Here is a 22,576-nt window from a genome sequence, read left to right as displayed (position 1 = left end):
AACCTCAACCTCTGCATCTGGAGCCCCTTCCACCCAGACCCCCTGCCTCTGGCCTCCCCACCTGTGCACCCAGACCATCCCCCACTGAGCTCCCTGCACTCAAACCCCCACCCTGACGAGCCCCACGCCCTGCACCCCCCGATCCCTCACATCCAGATCCCCATGCAACTGACCCCCAACTAGTTGCACGCAGACCCCCACCCCACCAAGACCCACTCCCCCAGCACCCAGGCCCCCCTGCTGAGACCCCACACCCAGACCCCTCTGCTGAGCCCCACCCACCTTCACCTGGAAGAGTCCCATTACCCATGCACCTGGAACCCCCCGCAATGAGCCTGTGCATCCAGATCCCCCCACATCTAGACCCGCCACTGAGCTGCCTGCTCCCAGATTGTCCCACACCTGATCCTCTCACCCCACACCTGGATCCCCCCACACTGAGCCCCTCCACTCTTGGATTCTGCCTGGTTGAGCCTGCCTGTCCCACACCTGGTGTGCCTGGCGCAGAGGGGCAGGGCCCCAGGGTGTTTCTGGGGCAAGCCCAGGCCTTGTGCTGTGTCAGGGTCAGGTGCAGCCTCACTGCTGAGTCCATGTCCTGGGGGCAAGGATGGGGGGGCTGCAGCGTGATCTCCCATCTTCGTGCAGCCAGTGGCCTGTGCTCCCCACTGCCATGCTGGAGCCCCTGTATTTATTTATTGACAAATAAAACTTGCAGAATTTTAAAATATTGTGCACAGAATTGTTATTTTTTTGGCGCTGAATGCCCTCAGGAGCACATCTTTCAAAGGAAAAGCAGAGGTTCTGTTTCTGTGGGGTTAAAAGTCCCAGGCCGTTTTTAGTGGGAATGGTTTAGCCATTTAGCCCTGGTCTCTTTGGGGTAATTACATACCGCCTGCCTGCCACTCCTTCGGAGTGTCCTCCTTCACTTTCTGTCCTAAACTGCCAGGCAGTGATGCTCTGGGCTATACAAACAGCTGCTGCCTTCCACTCCAGAGGTGGCTGCATTACAATGGTGAGTGAGATGGTTTGTAAAGCAGTTTGGGATGAAAGGCTCTACGAGCTGCAAGTTCTTATCAGCAAAGAGAGTCATCTGGTCTCATGTTCTGGGCAGGGAGGGGCATGTCCACCCCCCTATGTGCCCGAGGACACAAAGTGCATCTCGGTGTTGATGTTGGTGTTGCCCGCATGGGTGCAGCCCACCTTTTGCTTGAAGATGAAGGGGAAGACCTTCTTGAAGGCTTTCCTGAAGTTGAGGCCCATGAAGGCGTAAACGATCGGGTTGACGGAGGAGTTGGTGTAGGACATGCAGTGGGCCCAGATCTTCACCTTGTAGATGTAGTAATTGTGCTGGAAGCTGGGGCTGAAGGCCTGGACGAGGATGAGGAATTGCACGGGCCCCCAGCAGACGGTGAAGAGTCCCACGATGCTGGCCACCATGCGGGAGATCTTGGCCCGCATCGCCTCGGAGCGCTCGGCCAGCTGCTGCACCTTGCAAGCCACAGAGACAGGGTGTGTGTGTTAGCATTCACAGCCAGGCAGCTCTGGTGGGAGTTGAGCCATCATGCCAGTGGGTGGACATGTGTAAAGAGGTATACGCACAAGTGGTTGCATGTGTGTATAACACCACACCCCGAGGAGGTGGTTGGCAGTGGGGATTGAACCTGGGACCTCTGGATTGGAGCGCATGAACTTCTGCTGCCTGAACTAAAAGAACAGTGCCGTGGCAAGCTTATCCACCCCTAGTTATGGGCCACCACCGGGGGCAACAGAGCATCACATGGGGTGGGTCACACGTGCAAGTATCGGTGGGTGCCTATGCGTGCATTCATGTGCAAACAAAACAGTGGGTGCATGGGTGCAAATGGCAGCATGTGTTGTTCACAAGCATGTGGACACAGGTGTATGTACATGCAAGTATCTGCAGACACAGGCCATGCACCTGAGCATCACCTTACATGCACCGTTGGATACAGAGGCCAGGGATGAATCTGGCCCTGTGGTCGAGGAGTCCTGAGCACCATCAACTCCTGCTGGAGCCAGTGGAAGCCGTGGGTGCTCAAAGCCTCTGGAGATCAGGTCTTATGTAGATCTACACATGCACACGCCCCCGATGGGCATGTGTGGGGAGTGCAGGGGGGAGGAGCCAGGTACCTGGTAGTTGTTATCGACGGGCTCCACGGTGGGATGTCCCATGTGGTAGAGCATGCCCATGTAGCAGACGCAGATGGTCAGTAGGGGCAGCAGGTAGACGGCCAGGAAGTTGTAAAGGATGAAGGCCTTCTCGTGGGAGGCGGAGGGGAAGGACTCACTGCAATAGGTCTGCGGCCCGAACCAGTAGCCCTCCGTCAACCTGTTGTACATCAGCACCGGGGTGGAGATGATAAAGGAACCTGCCGTGGGCAGCAAGGCCAGAGTCAGTGACCCAGCGCCAGGCTGGGTGCTTGCTTTAGTGGTCAGCAGGGGATGAAGGGTCCGAACTGAACTGAACCAGGATCCCAGCCAGTGGGGGAGCAGGATGGAGGGACAGACCCAAACCAGAACCAGGAAGGATCATGGGTCGCAGGGGAAATGAGTTGGAGGGACAAAGGGAAGGGTCAGAACCAGGTTATGAGGATGATAGTTGCCAACGGTCCATTCCCTGAGGGTGGGGAAGGACTCCACTTGACACAGCCAGCAGCTTCAGCTCATGCCTGTGTTACAGCTGTCCCCTCCCTTCTTACATCCCCCAAATTCCTATTTCAGCCCCCATCCTTGAACATCCCCAACCTCCCCAGGTAGGGCTTGGCTTTGCAAACCACGCCCAGGGGTGGTTCAGATGCAGGTCCCATTTTATCTGAACCCTGACATTTATTGGGTCAGGGGTTGGGCCAGGGGTTGCATAAATGGTTCTAGGCAGTTTCTTTAAAAAATAAAGGGGCCCTTACCCAGTAGGCTCTGTCCCCTCATGCCCACATGGATCTCTCCATCCCCCTTCCTCCTCCGGGAGTGCCAGTGACGGTCCCTCCCGGCCAGCTCACCCCAGCTGCCCGGCACCACTTCAGGAGGGCCACGTTTCCCCAGTCTCCCCTACTCACACCGGCTCTACTCACAGATCCAGAGGCCCACACTGATGGCGACGGCCACCCGGGGGGTGCGCTGACGCAGAGCACGCAGCGGGAACACGGTCACGTACCAGCGGTCCACGCTCATGGCCGTCAGGGTGACGCAGGTGGCCTGCACGGAGACCTGCCAGGGGAGGCAGAAGCGGAGAGGGGAGCGCCTTGGAGGGGAGTTGGCTGGGGAACCACACATCCACGCACCCACCCCGTGCATTGCTGGCGCCAGGTCGGCTGTAACAGAGATACGGCAATACACAGCAGCTGAGTATCTGGCTCTCTGTGTCTGAGTATTCTACTCTTGGAAGCCGATGATCTCAGTTTGCGTGGTGTGGCATGTTGGAAATGCAAGCTACCGCCACAAGAGCAGGGGGGTTCCTGGCCTTGCTTGCAGGCTGTGTATGGACGTGTGCCATCTGGGACATTTCCAGTTAGTCTGGAAAATGTCAGCCTAAATCAAGGTGGGGGGATTTACATAAGAACATCAGTGCTGCCAAAATGGGTTAGACCAATGGTTCATCTTGCCCTGTATCCCAACTCCAACAGTGCCAGATGCTTCAGGGAGAATGTACACAAGGCAATTTTGCAGCGATCCACCCTGTCTTCCACTCTCGGCTTCTGGCAGTCAGAGGTTTAGGGTCACCCCGAGCATGGCGTTGCATCCCTGACCATGTTGGCTATTAGCCATTGATGGACCTGTCCTCCAGGAACTTATCTAGCCCTTTTTTTGAACCCATTTATACTTTTATACTCACAACATCTCATGGCCCGGAGATCCACAGGTTGCCTGTGTGTTGGGTGAAGAAGTACTCCCTTGTGTTTGTTTTAAACATGCTGCGGATTCATTTCATCGGGTGATCCCTGATTTTTGTATTACATGAAAGGGTAAATAACGCTTCTCTAGTGGCTTTTTCCAAGCCCTCCAGAATGATAGAGACCTCTCTCATATCCCTCCTTCGTCATCCCTTTTCTAAGCCAAACAGCCCTAATCTTTTTAGTTTCTCTTTGTACGGAAGCTGTTTCATACCCTTGATCATCTTTGTTTCCCATCTCGGAACCTTTTCCAATTCCACTTTCTCCTTTTTGAGATTGGGTGACCAGAACTGGACACAGTACTGAAGATGTAGGCATGCCATGGATTTATATAGTAGCATTATGATATTTTTGTCTTATTTTCTATCCTTTTCCTAGTCGTTCCTACCATTCTGTTAGCCATTTGGACTGCTGCTTCTGCATATTGAGCTGAAATTTTCAGAGAACTATCCACAGTGATGCCAAGATCTGTGCCTCGCTGCAGGGAGCAGCCTGCTTTGTCTCTCTCTGGTTTTGGTCACTGTGTGTTTATCATAAAGTCGTGTTATGCTGCAACCTTCCAGCAAGAGTATGTTTTTTATCTAACTTTTCTGTTTGTATAGCATGCACGTAGGCCATGTGTGTGTTGCGCAACTGCATGAGAAATATATGTGTGAGGTGCCTGTGTGGAAGGAGAGGACAAAGCTCGCCCTGTTGCTGCCCACGCAGTCTCTCTTTTGAAGACTAAGTCCCCCGCAGTCACCCCAGCACTGCCCACAGTAATGAGCGAAGCCCTAAGCCAATGCCTCACCTGTTGGATGTAATTGACAAACTTGCACATGAACTCCCCGAAGATCCAGCCGGGAAGGGGATACAGCATGGCAGTGAACGGCACGCAGCACACCAGGAAGATAATATCTGTGGTGGCAAGGTTGGCTGTCAAAAGAAAGAAAGGGTCATGCTGTGATTAGGGCACAAGCCTTGGACTTAGGAGGCCTCGGTTCAAATCCTACCTCTGCCACAGGCTCCCTATGCCACCTTGGGCAAGTCACTTAGTAGCTCTGTGCCTCAGTTTCCCACCTGTGTGATGGGGAGAACAGCCTCTTAGGGGTGTGGTGAGGCTAAATCCATTAAAGATGGCGAGGTGCTTAGATATGGCAGTAACGGGGTCGATTTAAAAGGCAAATGAGCTGGCCTTTGCTGTTTCAGTTCTCATCGTCCCCCTGCCGTTCTGGGAACAACGGGTCTGAAACAAAGACTTTGCTGCTGGGAAATGGACGTGTTCAGAACAACTGACCCTCCTTCTATTGATGCTGCAGACCTTGGTTTATTTCCCCTCCTCTTCACCCCACGTAAAGGGCCAGTCTCCACCTGCAGAGGCATGGTCCGGCGCAGAGAGCACCAGACTTGGAGCCTTTCTATTTCCACCCCTCTGTTCGTTGCTTTCCTGGCTGCACCCACAGATTCACAGGGGCTGTGCCTCCGCGGATGGGAATTGCCACTGCTCCAGTGAAGTCAATGGAGCTGGGTCAATTTGCACCGGCCGAAGATCTGCAAGGGACCACAAAACGTCACCTGCATCAAGCTTATAACTCTATCTTCCAGCTCCTGGGCCTGTCGGTTAATCCAGCTTTGATTCCCTCTCAGATTCCACTATGCCCGGTAGGCCAAATTCAGAGGAAATGTGTGAGGGGAGATTGGGGTGTCTAAGGGCCCGCTGGCCGTAAAAGAGAGGAAGGGTCTCCTGTATGCTAGTATGAATCTGGATTAACTCCATTGGCTTTAGGGGTGTTACTCCAGGTTTACACCAGTGCAAGAGGGAATCTACATACACAACGAAGGGCTGGAAGAAGGCGTAAGTCACACCCGTCTCAATAGCCTCTGAACCGTCTCAGACTTGCCCCTGTGAGCTAACCCCAGTGTGGGGGGGCTGGGAGCCCAGGGTTTGGAGCTGAGTCCCATTCCTGACAGCACAGAGCCTTGACACTGGCTAAGGGGCAGTAATTGCTCTAGCGGAGTGGAAGTTTGAGCCTGGAGGATGCTGAGTGCTTCCCGGATGCTGCTTGCTCTTTGCTGGATCGGGGCCATACGCAAAGAGCACCTGGAGTGAGATTTGTGAGGTGTACAGAGGGGGAGTTTCTAGTAACGTCAGCATCAAGAGGCAACAAGGTCTAGTGCTTAGAGCATGGGGCTGGGAGCCAGGAACTCCTAAGATCTAATCTCAGCTCTGACACTTGGCTCGCTGTGCAGCCTGGGATAAGTCATCAAACCCCTCTTGCGCCTCAGTTTCCCCACCTGTAGAAAGGGGATCCCTCCTGGGGCTGGGAAGAGGATCTATATAACCTTGGTCCTCAGCTGGGGTCAATAGGTGTTGCGCCATTGCTTTCAATGGGATTATGCTGATTTAAACCAGGCACCAGCCCTCTCTCTCTAATGCATTGCACGACGATCATTTTTTTAAGCAATCAAGGTCAAGAAAGTCAATATCCCCCAGGACCAGGGTTTCCTCTGAGTCAGGGGGCCTTGCGGTATTGGCTCATTTCAGGTTCAGCCGGGATGTCCTGGTTAACCCCTGTGCTCCTGGACTGCAGCAGGGTTCTGGTAAGCACGGATGGATTGACAGCGCTTCCATAAGGGATGTACAAGCTATGTGGGGCCGCCCTGAAGGTTTGCTTTGCCCAGGCAGCACTGACCAGAGCTGCCTTAGTCAGGTGAAGACGTTCATGCAGCTTCAGCTGGTTCGGTACAGCCGAGTGTCACTTACTTCACCGTCCTATCCCAGGTGCCTGCTCCTACTTGCACTGCAAGGGATGGTGACGTTTGGAAGGGCCTGATCCAGCCCTGCTTGGCGCTTTGTCTGGTCACTGACCCCATAAACCAGTGAGTGGAAACCTGTGAGCTGATCTTGCATCTTGCACCCACTTTGCACAGGTGTACACGAGGACAGAAAACACAGGGCAGCTGCAGATCAGGCCCCTATTGACTCTATTGTGCCGGATCAGGCCCCTCAATATTTTAGCTGAGGAAAAAGCTCTCGGTAACCTGGGTTACTGCACACAGAACAGGAGATTCTCACAATGAGCCAGGAGATTAATTGTAAAAGCAGCGGATGCAAGGATGGTGGGGGAGGGACTGGGATAGGCAGACTTTAGACTCTAATTTTCTGTCATTGGGCATCACAAAAAGGTCAAAATCTCTCCAAAGAAACTAGATGCAAAGTGACAAATAACCGGCCTGCAGCTACATATTGTAACTGATGCCTGGGGCTAGGAGGAGCGGAGATTGCTGGGGCGAAGGGAGAGGTGGGGCTCCGGGGCAGAATAGCCGGGTCACAAGTCTGAATGCTATATTACTTGAATGGGCTCTCAGAGATACTGATCTTCCCTAGGGCTGATTCCCAACCTCCAAGCAGCCTCCTTCCTAGTATTCCCACAGTACCCCAATGGGCCCTTCACGGGCCTAGAAAATGGCCTGTAATTTCCCCTGGCTGTTTGGTTTGGTTTTGTTTTTAACAACTAGCCGTCACAACGTACAAGATCTTCAAGCACAAAAAGGGGAAAGCTCCTGCCTAAAATGTCTCCCCCAGAGTCACTAATAAATCGTCACCATGAACAGACTCCGAAGATTTGGGTTGTCAGGAGTTTTGTTAAACCCTCTGCAGAATCCCTGCGCTGGAGAGGGCTCAAAAGGCCCGAGTTCTCCTTTGACTTTCCTTCACAGTTTCACAGTGCCTCCGTCTTCCTGAGGGCACTGATCAGGATGCCTCTCACTCCGTGCTTAATTTGTAATGAAAAAGGTGCCAGGCCAGGGCAGTGGGGCTCAAGCAATTTTTTTACTTTCATAACGGATGTGACAAGCCCAGAGGTGCCGGGGCTACGAACTGCCAGGCCCAGAGGTGCCGGGGCTAAGTTCTGGCAAGCCCCGGCACAAATTAAGCCCTGCTCTCACTCCTACGTGTGCTTGAGCAGCTCCTGTTCTGTTTTACCCGCATTCTGCCCTGGATTTCATGTTCTAGCAGTCTTGGATGATGACCCAGCCCATGTTCGTTTTAAGAACACTTCCACTGCAGATTTGACAAAACACAAAGAAGGTACCAATGTGAGATTTCTAAAGATCGCTACCGCACTCGACCCAAGGTTTAAGAAATCTGAAGTGCCCTCCAAAATCTGGTCAGGACGGGGTGTGGCGCATGCTTTCAGAAGTCTTAAAAGAGCAACTCTCCAATGCGGAAATTACACAACCCGAACCACCAAAAAAAAAAGAAAATCAACCTTCTGCTGGTGGCATCTGACTCAGATGATGAAAATGAACATGCGTCGGTCCACCCTGCTTTGGATCATTATCGAGCAGAACCCGTCATCATGTCCTCTGGAATGGGAGTTGAAGCATGAAGGGACATGTGAATCTTTAGTGCATCTGGCACGTAAATATCTTGCGACGCCGGCTACAACAGTGCCATGCGAATGCCTGTTCTCCCTTTCAGGTGACACTGTAAACCAGACGCAGGCAGCGTTATCTCCTGCAAATTGTAACCAGACTTGTTTGTCTGAGAGATTGGCTGCAGTAGGACTGAGTGCACCTGAAGGCGCTAAAGTTTTACACTGTTTTATTTTTGAATGCAGTTATTTTGTGTATATTATTCTACATTTGTAAGTTCAACTTTCGTGATAAAGTGATTGCACTGCAGTTCTTGTATTAGATGAATTGAAAAATACGATTTCTTTTGTTTTTTACTGTGAAAATATTTGTAATAAAAAATATAAGTGAACACTGTATAGATAAATGGGACGCAATTATTGTTTAAGAGCGTGATTAATCACGCAATTAATTTTTTTAATCGCTTGGCAGCCCTAATATAAATATTGTACTTACACTTCAGCGTGGTAATTGAACTCATTTTTCACTTGTGAGCCTTGTTTGAAGCCCGAGCCCCAGCTTGTAACTTAGCTTCGTGGGGTCCCTTGTGGTGTGGGGACCCAGGCAGTTGCCCTGCTTGCCACCCCCTAATGCCAGCCATGCACTTGCAATCCCCCTAAACCCATCCAACCACTCCCTGATCTAGATGAGTTGAGTACCCCCGGAAGACCTCGGTGTACCTCCAGGGGTACACATACCCCTCGTTGAGAACCACTGATCTCGGCTGACTTCTGTATAGCCCAGGCCAGAGAACTGCCCCCAAAATAAATTCTAGATCAGGTCTTTTAGGAAAACATTAAAAATTGTCAGTGGTGGAGAACCCAAAACGACACTTGGCAAATTCTTCCACTGATTAATTACTTTCACCCTTAGCATTTTACGCCTTATTTCCAGTCTGAATTTGTCCAGCTTCAACTTCCAACCACTGGATCGTGTTCGACCTTTCTCTGCTAGTTTGAAGAGCCCATTATTAAATATTTGTTCCCCATGTAGGTACTTATAGACTGTGATCAAGTCACCCCTTAACCTTTTCTTTGTTAAGCTACATAAATTGAGCTCCTGGAGTCTATCACTCTAAGGCAGGTTTTCTAATCTTGTAATCATTCTTCAGGTTTTTCTCTGAAGCCCCTCTAATTTATCAACTCCCTTCTTGAATTGTGGGCACCAGAACTGGACACAGGATTCCAGCAGCGGTCGCACCAGTGTCAAATACAGAGGTAAAATCGCCTCTCTGCTCCTACTCGAGATTCCCCTGTTTATGCCTCCCAGGATCGCATTAGCTCTTTTGATCGCAGTATCGCACTGGGAGCTCCTAATCAGCTGATTATCCACCACAGCCCCCAAATCTTTTACAGAGTCCCTGCTTCCCAGGAGAGAGACCCCCATCCTGGCCTACGTTCTTTGTTCTCAGCTGCATACGTTTACACTAAGCAGTATTAAAACACATATTGTTTGCTTGAGCCCAAGTGATCCATATTGTTTTGAATAAGTGACCTGTCTTCTGCGTTACTTACCACGCCTGCAGTTTTGGGGGTCAGCTGCCAGCTTTAGCAGCGAGATTTTATGTTTTCCTCCAGGCCCTTGACAAAGAGGTTAAATAGCCCAAATAATTCTGTAGGTCAATTTTGTTTCAAAGGAAATTAACCCTGAAGGACTGCTCCGGAATACGCCCCCTCTCTTGTGAGGCATCCATCCACCAGCGTGAATCTTCAACTGCTAATGGGTTCCCTCTCTTGCCACTGCCTGCACATTGATTTCTGTGTAAATCTTTTGCGTCTTTCTCTGACAATTTGCTTTCTCTTTTCTCTCTTGCTTTCTTGGGCTGGGACGCAGGCTCGGCCGTTGCTTTTTAACACTACCAGATGATCTTCAACTCTGGCTGACCCCTAATATATATATTTTGATGTTATATTCTTCATTGTCCATTGCTCCCTCCACTGAGGGCAGACCCTCTGCTCCCTCACATCCTGAGATGCACATCCTGCCCGTGCCTAGACTGATAGTCATTAGATTATGAATCACCAGGAGATTTCTTGTTTGGAAGTCAATTTTTTCTTCTCCTCTTGATTCTTACTTGATCACTCTGGCAGTGTATCATTCTACTAATGGCTCGGATCAAATTTTTCTAAATTTCTAAACCCCACCGCGCCCCCGTGCCCAGCCCCAGGGTTCCTCTGTGCCCAGCTCCACCGCGCCCCATGCCCAGCCCCAGGGTTCCTCCGTGCCCAGCCCCAGGGTTCCTCTGTGCCTAGCCCCACCACGCCCCCGTGCCCAGCCCCACCGCGCCCAGCCCCACCGTGCCCCCCTGCCCAGCCCCAGGCACCCAGCCCCACCGCGCCCCCCTGCCCAGCCCCACCGCGCCCCTGTGCCCAACTCACCGATGTAGAAGTTGGTGACCGTCCTCATCTGCTTGTGCTTGGTGATCACGTAGATGACCAGGGAGTTGCCCGCCAGCCCCAGCGCCATCAGCAGGGCGAAGAAGAGGGGCACCAGCCAGGCGTCCACCAGGCGTGGGGGGCTCCGCGGCTCCGAGCTGTTGGTGCAGAGCAGCCCCCCAGGGCAGGAGCGGTTGGGGAGCAGGAGAGAGGCATTGAGCAGGGCGCTGGCAGATGCTCCCCGCATGGTCCTGGGGCGCAGAGCGCAGGACCCCTGCCTTTCCCTGGAGGGGGAAGGGGCCGCTCGCTAGCAGGACTCCTGGGTTCTCTCCTTAGCCCTGACCCGCGATGGAGCTGGCGGGTCTCCTGCCAGGGGACCCCAGGGAGGCTCCCCGCTCGCCCCTAGGGTCAGGGGTGGGGTTCTCCCAGCGCTGCCTTCAGCAACACGAAGTCCCCGAGCCTGGCGAGCTCCCTTCCCGAGGGGCGGCTCTAAGTAGCTCAGGAAGTTTGGGGCCGGCGGGGGGTTTAGCTCCTGCGCTAACCTGCAGGCTGCTACCCCGCGTCCTCCGTCCGGAGCAGCAACTCCGCGGCGGGGAACCCAGGAGTCCGAGCGCTGCCCTAGGAGGGAATCAAGCCCCAAAGGCAGAGAAAACCGCTTCAGCAGGACGCCGCGTCCCCTCTGCTCCGCCGCGCTCCGAATCCGCTCTGGTTTCCCGCTCGCCCTCTTCTTGTAGTGGAGACGCCGGGAGCCCCTCCTGGGGGGAGGCGCCTCTGGGGAGCGGCGCGTCCGCAGGGAGACGGGCGCGGGGCGTGGGGGGGGGGGTTGCTGCTCCCGACCCGAGGCGGTGGGAAAAGTCCCACCCAGTGGGCAGCTGCCCCAGGTCCAGGAGTTGTTCTCTCTGCTGGGGGGTGCCGCGCGGAGATGCCCCCCACCCTGTTAAAGAAATAAACAGCAGCTGAGAACAAATCAAAAGTGGGTTTTTTTTAAATGCACAGTCAGAGGGGCGGGGGGGGGGTGAGATGCAGGAGTTCAGAGGCCAGGACTCCTGGGTTCATTCCCTGCCGATTCTCCCCATCACCCGGGGCACAGCCCTCAGCTTCTCTGCGCCTTGGGTCCCCCAAGAATAAAGCCAGCGGGGAGCATAGGATTTACCGGCCCTACCGGAGTGGGGTGAACAGTCAGGAATCAGGTGCTTTAAAATGAAAGGCGCTGGGGAAATGCCAGGTGTTCTTGTGGACTGGTTCTATTCTCTCAGCTCAGGGCATCTCTTGGGGAAACATCTTATTACCAACGCCTTGTACCTTGGATAAAGAGAAGATCCATCCAAGCTTCTCCTGCTACCATAGGATAAGAACCTCACAACACCTCTTAGGTAAGGTGGTGCTGTTATCCCCATTGCACAGGTGGGAAACTGAGGCCCAGAGAGACTAGGTCGACCTAACTGCATGGTTCAGGGCTGTGGAAAAGGTCATGCCCTGTGCAACTGAGACTACGTCTACACTACAGACCGTACAAAGGCCCAGCTCTTTCTTTCCCCAGTAGAGTCCTCAGAGAAAGGTGCCCCCCAAAGACATGCACCTAACTGCACAATACTGCACCATGAAGGGAGACTGCACTTATGAACCCAGATGCTGATCACTTTATACCCTGAAGCATGAGGATTGAGAGCCCAGGCCCTTTTAATCTTACCTAGTGTAATCACAGTTGTTGGTCTCATCCACATAGACAGCTGATCCTTTTTTATTACTGTTGCTTCAGACATATCATGTGGGGGGTAGTTCCAAAGGTTAACATATCTTGCATTTTTTTAAAAAAAGAATATTTCAGCTTGTAGGATCCAGGAGTGGCTGTCAACCTGCTAGCACTTTAAAAGCCAGCTAGTTGGGCAGTAATCATCATGGTTGAAGGGGGAAATGATTCTTCTCATGTAGCAGGGAGATCTAGGGGCTAGCTGTCCGTAGCATTAAAAAATAAAAAACGGTTCCATCTTGCAGGACCCTGGAACAGCTGTCAGCCTGCTAGTGCTTGCTTGTTGGCTGGTGATTGCAGAATGGCCAAATTAGCACGGCTGACGGGGGAAAGAAAACTTCGCACAGAAGCTGATGCAGTGTCAGAAAGCCAGCATCAAACGCATTCACTGTCCGGTGGGAGATGAGCCCCCCAACTGGTCTGGATCCACCTCCAGGCGTCCGTTGTCAGCTTCAGAACAGCGCTCGGCCTAGGCCATGTCTACACTTACCAGCGTACAAGCGGTGCAGCTGTCCCGACAAAACGTTTTGCTGAGGTCCGTGCTGGTGCAGACATGGCCTTTGGGGATTTTAGTGCTGCTGATGAAGACTTTCCGATGCAAGGCGTACACAGACACAATGTGCGTAGATGGCACATGTTGTAACACTGCTGAAACCTGGAGTCGGCAGGGCAAGGAGAGAATGTGAGCGGTGGGATGGGGGAAGAGAGGCAAAGCAGCAAAACAGCGGGGAATTAAAGTGAGAAAGGACCCGTGTGTGAGCTGAATACGAAAGTGGGAGATGGTAAAAGGTCTATCCCAGAGAGCACTCAGGCCATATTCTCAAAGGGATTTCAGCACCTAACTCCCATTGACTTCAGGACTATGGAAACCTTCTTCTCTTTCACCTGTGCACGCCAGCTAGAACTGGGCAGTGAACAGGGCTTCTTCTAGGCACCCAGGGCCTGGTGCAGGAGGATGCTGGGCACCCACTGAACAATGGTGCCCATTCGGGGCCGGGGAGTGATAACCCCCTCTGCATGGTTTTTGCAATTGCTTAAAATTCTACAGGCCCAAGAGTGAGGGGGGCATGAGGCTGGAGCACTTTTAAGCTGTGGTCCCGTATTAAGCCAGGACAGCCGCTGCTACAGCTGTCCAGAGCATTGCTCGAGCTGCGTGATTGTAACAGACAGCGGAGCAACTGGGCCAAATAGCAGCAAGTGGTGTTGTGACCTGGCTCACAGGGCTGCAACGCTGCTCAAATCTGGCCCAGCTGTCCCTCCGTCTTGACAGAGGGGCAGCCAGGTCCAATGGTGCCGTGACCTGCTGCATGGGGAGTCGATTCCTATGTAGCGGGGTGCAGGGGAGAGCTCAGCTCTTGGGGGCAGCAGCTCGTGCACTGTGTGGGTAAGAGAGAGGTGGGGTCTTTGCAAGAAGAGGGGGGCTGAGCATGGGGACCAGCATTCCCCACCCCCACCCCAGAAATATCTGAATTGTTGCCACTGCCACTGAAATCAATAGGCACTCTCAGGAGGTGCTGAGCACCCTGCAGGAGCTGGCCCATGAGCCTCCCCCATCCTGGGGATCAGAAGCAGGGATTGAAGCAGGTGTTGTGCTTCAGCGCTGGCCCGTAAGGCCTTGGCACAGCCTTGGCTTTAGCTTTTGAGCCTGTAGGGTCTCATTGTCTTGCACGTGGGCATTGCGGCCTCTCACCCCTACACCTGGCTTCACTGGAACAGGCTCCTCTTGAAGCCAGAAGGACACGTGCGTTTGCCTGAGGTCTACTAATGTCACCGTGCAGCACATCTCCGAATTGTCATCTGGTGTCTCTGTGGCACTGGCTGACCTGACTGATTCTGTCCTCTCACCTCAGAGCAGGTGTAATTGTTTGGTACTCAGACTCTTGGGTCACTCTCTTGCCACTCATCTGATCTTCTTCTTCTGCTCCTCCTTCCCCATCTCCTCCTTCTCCTTCTGCTCTTCCTTCTTCTTCTAATTTCTCAGCCTCACACAGGGCCCTGAGGTTATAATTGTTCTGCAGCCAGGATTTTACAAATATTGCCAAGGTTACAGAGAAAAATAGACACCAAATTGCTCCTGGATTGAGACAGCTCTGTGCAGCTCTCCAAGGATGATTCTAAAGGCCCAGAGAACCCACTGATCCCCACGCCAGCCTGGGCCCAGATTCTCTCCCACTGCCAAGCTCTACACAGCTCAAAAAGTGGGGAGAACCAGGGATCTAGTTACAGTTATCTGTTTCTGAGGCCCAGTCTCTGACTATCTCAGTATGAGTTAGAACAGCCTAGGGGCTGCTCTGACCTATGTCAGTAGTGGATGGTCCCTAGGGATACATCTACACGGAAATAAAAGACCTGCAGCAGCTGACTCAGGCTCACAGGGCTCATGCTGCGAGGCTAAAACTTGCAGTGCAGATGTTTGGGCTCAGGCTCTGAGATCCCACAAGGGGGGAGGGTCTCAGACCCCGGGCCTGAACGTCTACATTACAATTTTGAGCCCTGCAGCCTAAGCACCGTGAGCTGGAATCAGTTGACCCAGGCTCTGAGACTCGGTGCCTCAGATTTTTTATTGCAGTGAGACGTACCCTAAGGGGCCATATATCAGCTGAGGACCGGCATGGCAAAGTGGAATTCTGCCACCTGGTGGCATCTCCTCATTCCCCTAACTGATGTAGGAGTTGGCACCGATGGCTATACACCAGCTGAGAGCCTGGAGAGAATGTCTCAGCTAACCGGAGGTACTAGAATCTGGCTCCTTTTACAGCGTCAGAAGACCGCTCACTATCCCACTCTGCGCGAGCCCTGTGTCTGAGTCCTGCAGGCACAGGTAACACGCAAGGACCCCCACGTGCACCTAGCATCCTAAACACCGCCACCTCTGGCGACTGTCGCACCAAGGAGTTGGCATTTTCTCCTTGCCGTCGGAGAGCACACTGTGTGTCCTCAGCTTCCGTTGGGTGGTCAATTGCTTCCTACCTGAAGAGTCCCTTGCAAACATTAGCAAGACCACTCTCGAAAGATTCTATGTCGTGACGTCCCATATAAGCAGGGCTTATATTTCTGAAGAGCTGCTCAGCGGCTCTTGAGTGACCAGACACATTAAAATAATTACATTGCTAATGACTGCTTATGGAATAGGTGGAGCTCCTCATGTTCTACAAGTACACCAGCTCCATTAACGACTACATATTAATTAAGGAGAAGGAAGAGGGAAGCAGATGGGGGGGGAGGGGGCGACACTTAACACTGAAACTAGCTGGGAACATCAGGCCGTCGGAGGGTCAATAAGTCGGTTATACGCAGGTTTAATTAACCCTCCATCCCAATAGCTGGTCTTTGGTATTTTCAGTGCCGCATGAATGAGGAACTATGGCTTTGAGTCAGCCATGCCGGGGCTGTTTAAACCCAGTCAAAGGCCTCTCTGCCCTTTGCTGCGGTGATAAGGACTTTCCAGAGAGTTGGTTGGATTTTCTGCTGCCCGGGGACTCACTGGAGAAAGGAAGAGAGAAGAGTAGGGGCCGCACCAGCCTTCCTCTGCGTGGGTGATGGACAGAGCGCACAGCACAGACTTCCTGGCATTGTTTGCAATGGTACGGGCTGCAACCAGTCCCCTGTCTAGTGTGCAGCTGCATCTGTGGAGTAGCAGTTGCCCGAAGCGTGTCCAGTGGCAGAGCTGGGAACCAAACACGGGTTCAAGTCGCTCCGTGGCACCTACCATCGTTAGCGACACCCCCTCAGCCGACCGTCCGTCACGGGAAGGAGTTGGCAGTTTTCCTTTCTGCTTGCAGTTGGTTCACTCTGTGCATTGCGGAGTGCTTTGTGGAACATCAATCCCCCCTGCGTCGTGGTCAGTCTCAGAAAACAGAAGGCTGCCCCTGGGAGGCGGAGTAGTCCAGAGGTTAGGACATTGGTGTGGTGATCAGAGGAGCCTGGCGCTATCCCTAGCTCTGACTTGCGGTGGGCAACTCCCTTCCAATCTGTGCACCTCTGTTTCCTCGTCTATAGGATAGAAACGACGCTATTCTTTGTTTTAGAAAATCTACCGATGAAAGGTGTTTGGTGGGTCTGATTTTCACTATTAAAGTCAATGGAGTTTTGCCATTAACTTCCCAAGGTGCAGGGTTGGCCTCATAGGCATAAATATTATTTCCCATGAAAGTTGCTGGGTTTGGGAGGAGAGAGAAATCTGAACAGGGGACACAGGGAGATTTTGGTACCCAGGAAATCATGAGAGGCCCTTTGGGACTGGGGGGGTGAGCAGACTAGGTGGATGTTCCTGCTAAAATGATCAGGAGAGAAATAATTAACAGCGTTCTTTTCTAAAACATCATTATGTTTCAAAGTCAACAGCGACTGCTCCAGAGTTAACACTCATAGCGCTCTGAACAGAGCAGTTCACATCTCTCACAGCTATTGTTTCAAGCTGCCTGCTGACTCAGGACGACAACCCTGCATTTGGTTCATGCGTAAAAACATGCTCTTCACAACCACAAAGGCGAGAAATGCAATTCTAAAAAAATGGCTGTCCGTTTCTGTAGCAAGGGATGGAGTCTCGTGCTGATTTCTGGGCTGTAGAATACCCAGGGCTCTGGCTAACACGTCTAAATTGGCTGAAAACCTTTGTCAAAGCGGAGCAAAGCCCCAGGGAATGGCGCAATGTGGCTTTAGAAGATTTCGAATAGGGCGGTGACTTGGCTGTAGCTCAGAGGAGCAGCAGCCGTGAAGCTGCATTGGTGGTGATGCTCCTGTAGACACAGTGCCTAGCATCCTCCAGCCCTTTTTGCCAGGCAACATTAGCACCCACCATTATGGCTACTGTCGGTGGAGCTGCACTGGTGGGGTGTGAACTGGTGTTCAGGGGGTTGTGACCATCTTACCCGTCCTATAATGCTAAGTGGGAGTGGGCTCCTGGCAAGATCAGAGGTGTGTCCAGGAACAGACAACATGGTCAACCACTCAGCAAATGGGATTCTTTCCCCAAAAAGCCTAGCAGGGATGGAGCTGACTCCACATGGAGCGCTCTCCCACTCTGGTGGTGGCCGAACCACAGAGTGACAGATGAGCCTGCTGCAGCCTGGCCTAAGGAAGTTAGGGCTATTTTCAGATCAGGCAGCAGAGGATCATATATTTAGCTCTAGAGGTTCCAAGCTGAAACCCTGCCATCAACTCACTGAGCGGCCCAGTCCTGAGTGCATTCAAAGCCCTTAGCAGACAGCACTGAAGTGTCCACAGGTTTGTGACTAATATGGCGACTGTAGAGAAGAACAGAGCTCTGGGTTAAGAGTGAGTGACAGAACAACTGAGGGAGAAACAACATTTGCTGAATAGCTACAGAGACCTTTAGATATTCTTAAACTCATAAACGTTACCTCTTCTCTCGTGCCTCTCCCAACACCCTGTGCACTTGCTTAGAAGAGTTTTTACATCTTCAGAGACTCCATGGTGTTGCTTTTGTCTATATTTACCTGGGGAAGGAAACAGGTACAACAGGGGACATGATGTCAGTAGAAGAGGTTTTAGAACAAATGGATAAACTAAAGAGGAATAAGTCACCAGGACCAGATGGGATTCACCCAAGAGTTCTGAAGGAACTTGCATATGAAATTGTAGAACTACTAACTCTAGTAGGTAACCTATTACTTTAATCAGCTGCGGTATCAGGTGACTGGGAAGGTAGCTAGGATGACACCAATTTTTTAAAAAAGGTTCCAAAGGCAATCCCGGCAGTTAGAGGCTGGGGAACTGCACAAATTGGTAGACACTATAATAAAGAACAGAACTATCAGACATGTAGATAAACATGATTTGCCGGGGAAGGGTCAACACGGCTTTTGTAAAGAGAAATCATGCCTCACAATCTATCAGAATTCTTTGAGGGAGTCAACAAGGAATTGGATAAGGGTGATCGGTCAATATGATGTACTTGGATTTTCAGTAAGCTTTTGACAAGGTCCCTCACCAAAGGTTCTTATGGAAATGAAGTAGCCCTGGGATAAGAGGGAAGGCCCTCTCACGGATCAGTAATTGGTTGAGAGATAGGAAACAACAGGTAGGAATAAATACTCAGTTTTCACAATGGAGAGAGGTGAAGAGCAGGGTCTCTCAAGGATCTGTACCGGGACCTACGCTGTTCAGCACATTCATTATTGATCTGGGAAAGGGGGTGGACAGTAATGTGACCAAATCTGCAGATGATACAAAATCATTCAAGATCATTAAGTCCAAAGCAGACTGCGAGGTGTTACAGAGGGATCTCACAAACCTGTGTGCAAAGACATGCCCGTTGAAGAAAATCATCCCAACTCCACATACACACAGATGGGGTCTAAGTTAGCTGCTATCACCCAAGGAAGAGCTCCTGGAGTCACCTAGGGTGACCAGACAGTAGGGCCGGCTCCAGGCACCAGCGTTCCAAGCAGGTGCGTGGGGCAGCAGGTAGAAAGGGACGGCAGTGTTTCCGCCGTGGCGGCAATTCGGCGGCAGCCCCTCTGTCCCACCAGCGGCAAATCGGCAGCAGCTTCTCCCTTTTGCCATCTGGGGCGGCAAAAACTGTAGAGCCGGCCCTGCCAGATACCAAGTGTAAAAAATCGGGACAGGAGAAGGGGGGGAAAAGGTGCCTATATACGAAAAAGCCCACAAAATCAGGACATCTGGTCACCCTAGAGCCACCGTGGATAGTTCTTTGAAAACTCCCGCTCAATGCACAGCAGAGTTCACAAAGGCTAACATATTCCAGGGCTAAGAAATGAAATGTTTTTTGGGGAGACATCAAGCTCTTAGAATCTCAGGGTTGGAAGGGACCTTAAGAGGTCATCTAGTCTAACCTCCTGCTCAAAGCAGGACCAATCCCCAACTAAATCATACAATTTTTTTTTCCTTTTTGCCCCAGATCCCTAAATGGCCCCCTCAAGGATTGAACTTACAACCCTGGATTAAGCAGGCCAATGCTCAAACCACTGAGCTATCCCTCCCTGTTCTTCATTAAGAATTCACCATTTTAATGAACTAATTAATCAGAATTATATGTGGATTGCCCCTTGTGGAGCAAAAAACCCCCAACCCTCCGGTCTGAAGGCTTTCCGTGTGTTTGCCACTTACCTTTCCAGGGGACACTCAGTGGAAACTTTGTTTGAATAAACATTTCCTCAGCTGATGTAAGTCAGCAAAGCTCAGCTGAAGTCAATGAAACAAAGTCCATTTACATCAGCTGAGGTTCCCACAAAACCAAGCTCTTCTCCACTTGTGATCATCAATGGTGTAATTCCCCCCTATGCAGCGTGCTAGAAACCACTTAGACCCTGTTTGGAGGAGTTCGGTTGTGCCTACGCCTTGTGATGTCTTGCTACACGGCGGAGAAGTCATCCTGCGAGTGTTAGAGGAAAGGTGTTTGTGGTGTCGTGGAGACTTGGCAGCGTTCAATTTTAACCCACAACTGTGAGAACAGGCGGATTTTAGCTGACACGTGGAAATCGACCCAAAAGAATATGAAGCGGTAACTGGTGGGTGTCTGCAAGATCTGATGTCACGAGCCCCTCAGGGAGCCCTCTGCAGCCCTAGTGGCCTGGGAACGAGGGAACGGGGCGCTGACAGGGCTGCTGGGGGGTGGCACACGGTCCCTGCAGGCACAAGATGCAGGGGAAGCTGCGGTCATCCTGGCCTAATGGGGCACAGTGCCCTGGCCAGGGCTGCGAGGAGCAGTAGTTCCCAGCTGTGGAGGAGGCCACCCTGCTGCTGAATGGCTCTGTCCCTGGGGCTGGGGACTCCTCCTCCTCCTTGTAGGTCCTGGCCGGGGGGTCTCTGCTTCGCCAGGTCAGGATGACTGCCCCCTCCCCCACACGTTCTGCCAGGGGGGGGCCCTTGGGCCCCTTGGCCGTGAAAGTATCCCCGTAGAGCCCCGCAGTCAGCTCAGTCCTAACCCCTTAGCCCCAGCACTGCCTCCCTCTTAATGTCCTGCAAGTGTAAAAATCAAAATATCGAAACATAGAAAAAATCCTTTAAAATCATTTTTTTTTAAATGGAGCAAAATCTGGAAAAATAAAAATCAAATTCTGCCACCCTCAGCATGAAAGGCAACACGTCAATGGAAACCATCCTGGTGAGGGGCTTGTTGTTAGCAAAAGGGTCCCTGGACTGAATGGACAGGGGAGATTTGCTTCCACCTGCTTTGTTTTGCTATGGAGGTTTCTGTCCTAACCCTCTGCAAAACCATGGGTGCAGCTGCCTGATTCCTTCCTCATTGTTCCCGCTAATCCCTCGTCAGCTAATCCTAATCATCCCTCTAGGACCATCTTGTCCTTATATTTTAATTAAAATCCATGTCCTGCTACGGGATCACAGACTGAAACTCTTGAAAGCAGTCGAGGGTAAATGTTACCCACTTCTCATCTGGGGAATATGGAGTTTACCTCCATGCCACTGCCTGGCCTGGAACAGCAGAAAGGTTAGTATGCCCAATTCTTCTTCGTCTTTTTACCATGACACCACTGGTTTAAAGTAAAATCCAATGGAGAGAGATTGCAGCAAGCGCGATTCAGGTTAGATATTAGGGAAAACTTTCTAACGATAGGGATAGCTAAGCACCGGAACAGGTTACTAGGGTCTGGGAGATTTTTAAGATTAGACCAACATCTGCCGGGAATGGTCTAGGTACAGGTAACCCTGCCTCAGCACAGGAGAAAGGGTTAGATGACCCCTTGAGGTCCCTTCCAGCCCTACATTTCTATGATTCGATGGCGGGATTGAAGAGTCAAGCAGGGTTTGTCCTGCACCCAGACTCAGGGAAGGAAATGAGATGCCAACATGCCCGCACTTTCCAGATCCTATTATATTCTGAGACCTATGTGGGGCGTAATTATCCCCCGTCTGTTTAAGGCATGGTTCTTATGCCTTCCTCTGAAGCAGCTGGCGCTGGTTACTGGCAGAGACTGGATACTGGACTAGATGGATCAAGGATCCGATCCCATCTGGCAATGCCTATGTTTCCTGTAAAGGGCATGTCTGGAGTCCCTACGCATGAGTCAGTCTTGCAAGGGCAAAATCCCAGGCCAGGCCAGTTTCTAACCCTAAAGTTCCTGCTCTGATCTATAGATCCCTGCAGCCTCCCTTTGTAGTTCTGCATTGGACAAGATGGGTTGCCGTTGTCCTGGGCGGGGAGCAGAAACCCTGAAATCATCCATGCATCCCTAACAAAGATCACCAAGGATCATATATTCAAAGTAGAGATGGGTTTGAACCACCCCTCTGCCCCCCGCAGTTTCCTCCCACCTTTGGTGCGGTGTGTGATGTCAACACCTGGGATCCAGGTCTGCATTTTGGGTGGAATTCACCCCTGCGTAGAGGGCCCGAATGAGGCCTCTGTCCCAGACAAGCACCAATTTCAAGGCTCAGAGCAGGTCTGCTAGCACTCTGTAGCGGCTGGTACTTCTCCCTTTGCCTCTAGAGCCTGCCATGTTTAAAGCTGTAATAATGAAACAATGTTAAAGAACCATCTCAAAGCACTTTACAAAGACGGTGAAGTAGCCTCAGACCTGCCCTTAAGTGGAGAAACTCAGGCACAGAGAAGGAAAGTGACTTGGCTGAGGTCAACAAGTTGATGGCTGAGCCAGGAACAGAGGAGAGGGACGTGACCTTTGCTACGAAAGACGGACCTTTACAGCTCCCGGTGTGGCCCAAACAATCAATACAGACCCATTTCCACATGAAAGGTGGTGAATTTATATTTTGCCCTCTCAAGAAAAGCATTTTAAAGTGTCAGACTCCTGCAGAGACTTTCATCTTTACATAAGGTGGTGGTAATGACAGGTCTGATCTTTGCCCTCGCAGCACACACAGTGGGTTAAAATGCTCTGTAAATAGGAGATTTTGCCTAACGTTTGTCTTCCTATTCTGGGCGGATGTACCACTGCGGTTTGTAATCTGATTCCTTTTCATTCCTCTTGTCCCATTTTCTTTCTAAGATGACAGTAGCTCAGCATGGACGGAGAACACCAGGGGCCTGATCCATCCATGCCCTGCACTGTGGGCCCAATTCTTCATTGTCTGCACCTTTGGCAGTCATTTACACCAGTGCGAAGTGGGAGCATTCTGCTCTGGATTCTGCACAACCTGCAGGACAATGATCAACCGGTCCCCAGGCATGCATCTAAAATACCCCC

At 51.7% G+C, this 22,576-nt stretch overlaps 1 protein-coding gene across 1 annotated transcript; it reads right to left on the bottom strand.

Annotated features, from left to right (window-relative positions):
* Positions 1 to 737: 737 nt before the first annotated feature.
* On the bottom strand, positions 738 to 10,925 carry KISS1R (KISS1 receptor). The gene is made up of 5 exons (XM_077842150.1): positions 10,682 to 10,925; positions 4,699 to 4,823; positions 3,090 to 3,225; positions 2,152 to 2,390; positions 738 to 1,488 (listed from the first exon to the last, which is right to left on the bottom strand). Exons 1-5 carry the CDS (start codon positions 10,923 to 10,925, stop codon positions 1,132 to 1,134), a joined length of 1,101 nt encoding a protein of 366 aa, XP_077698276.1. The 3' UTR covers positions 738 to 1,131.
* Between the last annotated feature and the right edge of the window lie 11,651 nt (positions 10,926 to 22,576).

This window comes from Eretmochelys imbricata, chromosome 25 (assembly GCF_965152235.1).
Source record: "Eretmochelys imbricata isolate rEreImb1 chromosome 25, rEreImb1.hap1, whole genome shotgun sequence".
NCBI classification, from domain to species: Eukaryota; Metazoa; Chordata; order Testudines; family Cheloniidae; genus Eretmochelys; species Eretmochelys imbricata.
The sequence above is the reverse complement of the archived record's forward strand: the minus strand, read 5'-3'. Positions and strand labels throughout refer to the sequence as shown.

Excerpts from the sequence above, each read along its gene's own strand:
- KISS1R (XM_077842150.1), bottom strand. The coding sequence starts at position 10,925 with ATGCGGGGAGCATCTGCCAGCGCCCTGCTCAATGCCTCTCTCCTGCTC. Across the intron at positions 4,824-10,681 it reads GGTCACCAACTTCTACATCG|CCAACCTTGCCACCACAGAT; the intron begins GTGAGTTGGGCA and ends TTCTTTTGACAG. Across the intron at positions 2,391-3,089 it reads CAGTGTGGGCCTCTGGATCT|GTTCCTTTATCATCTCCACC; the intron begins GTGAGTAGAGCC and ends TGCCCACGGCAG.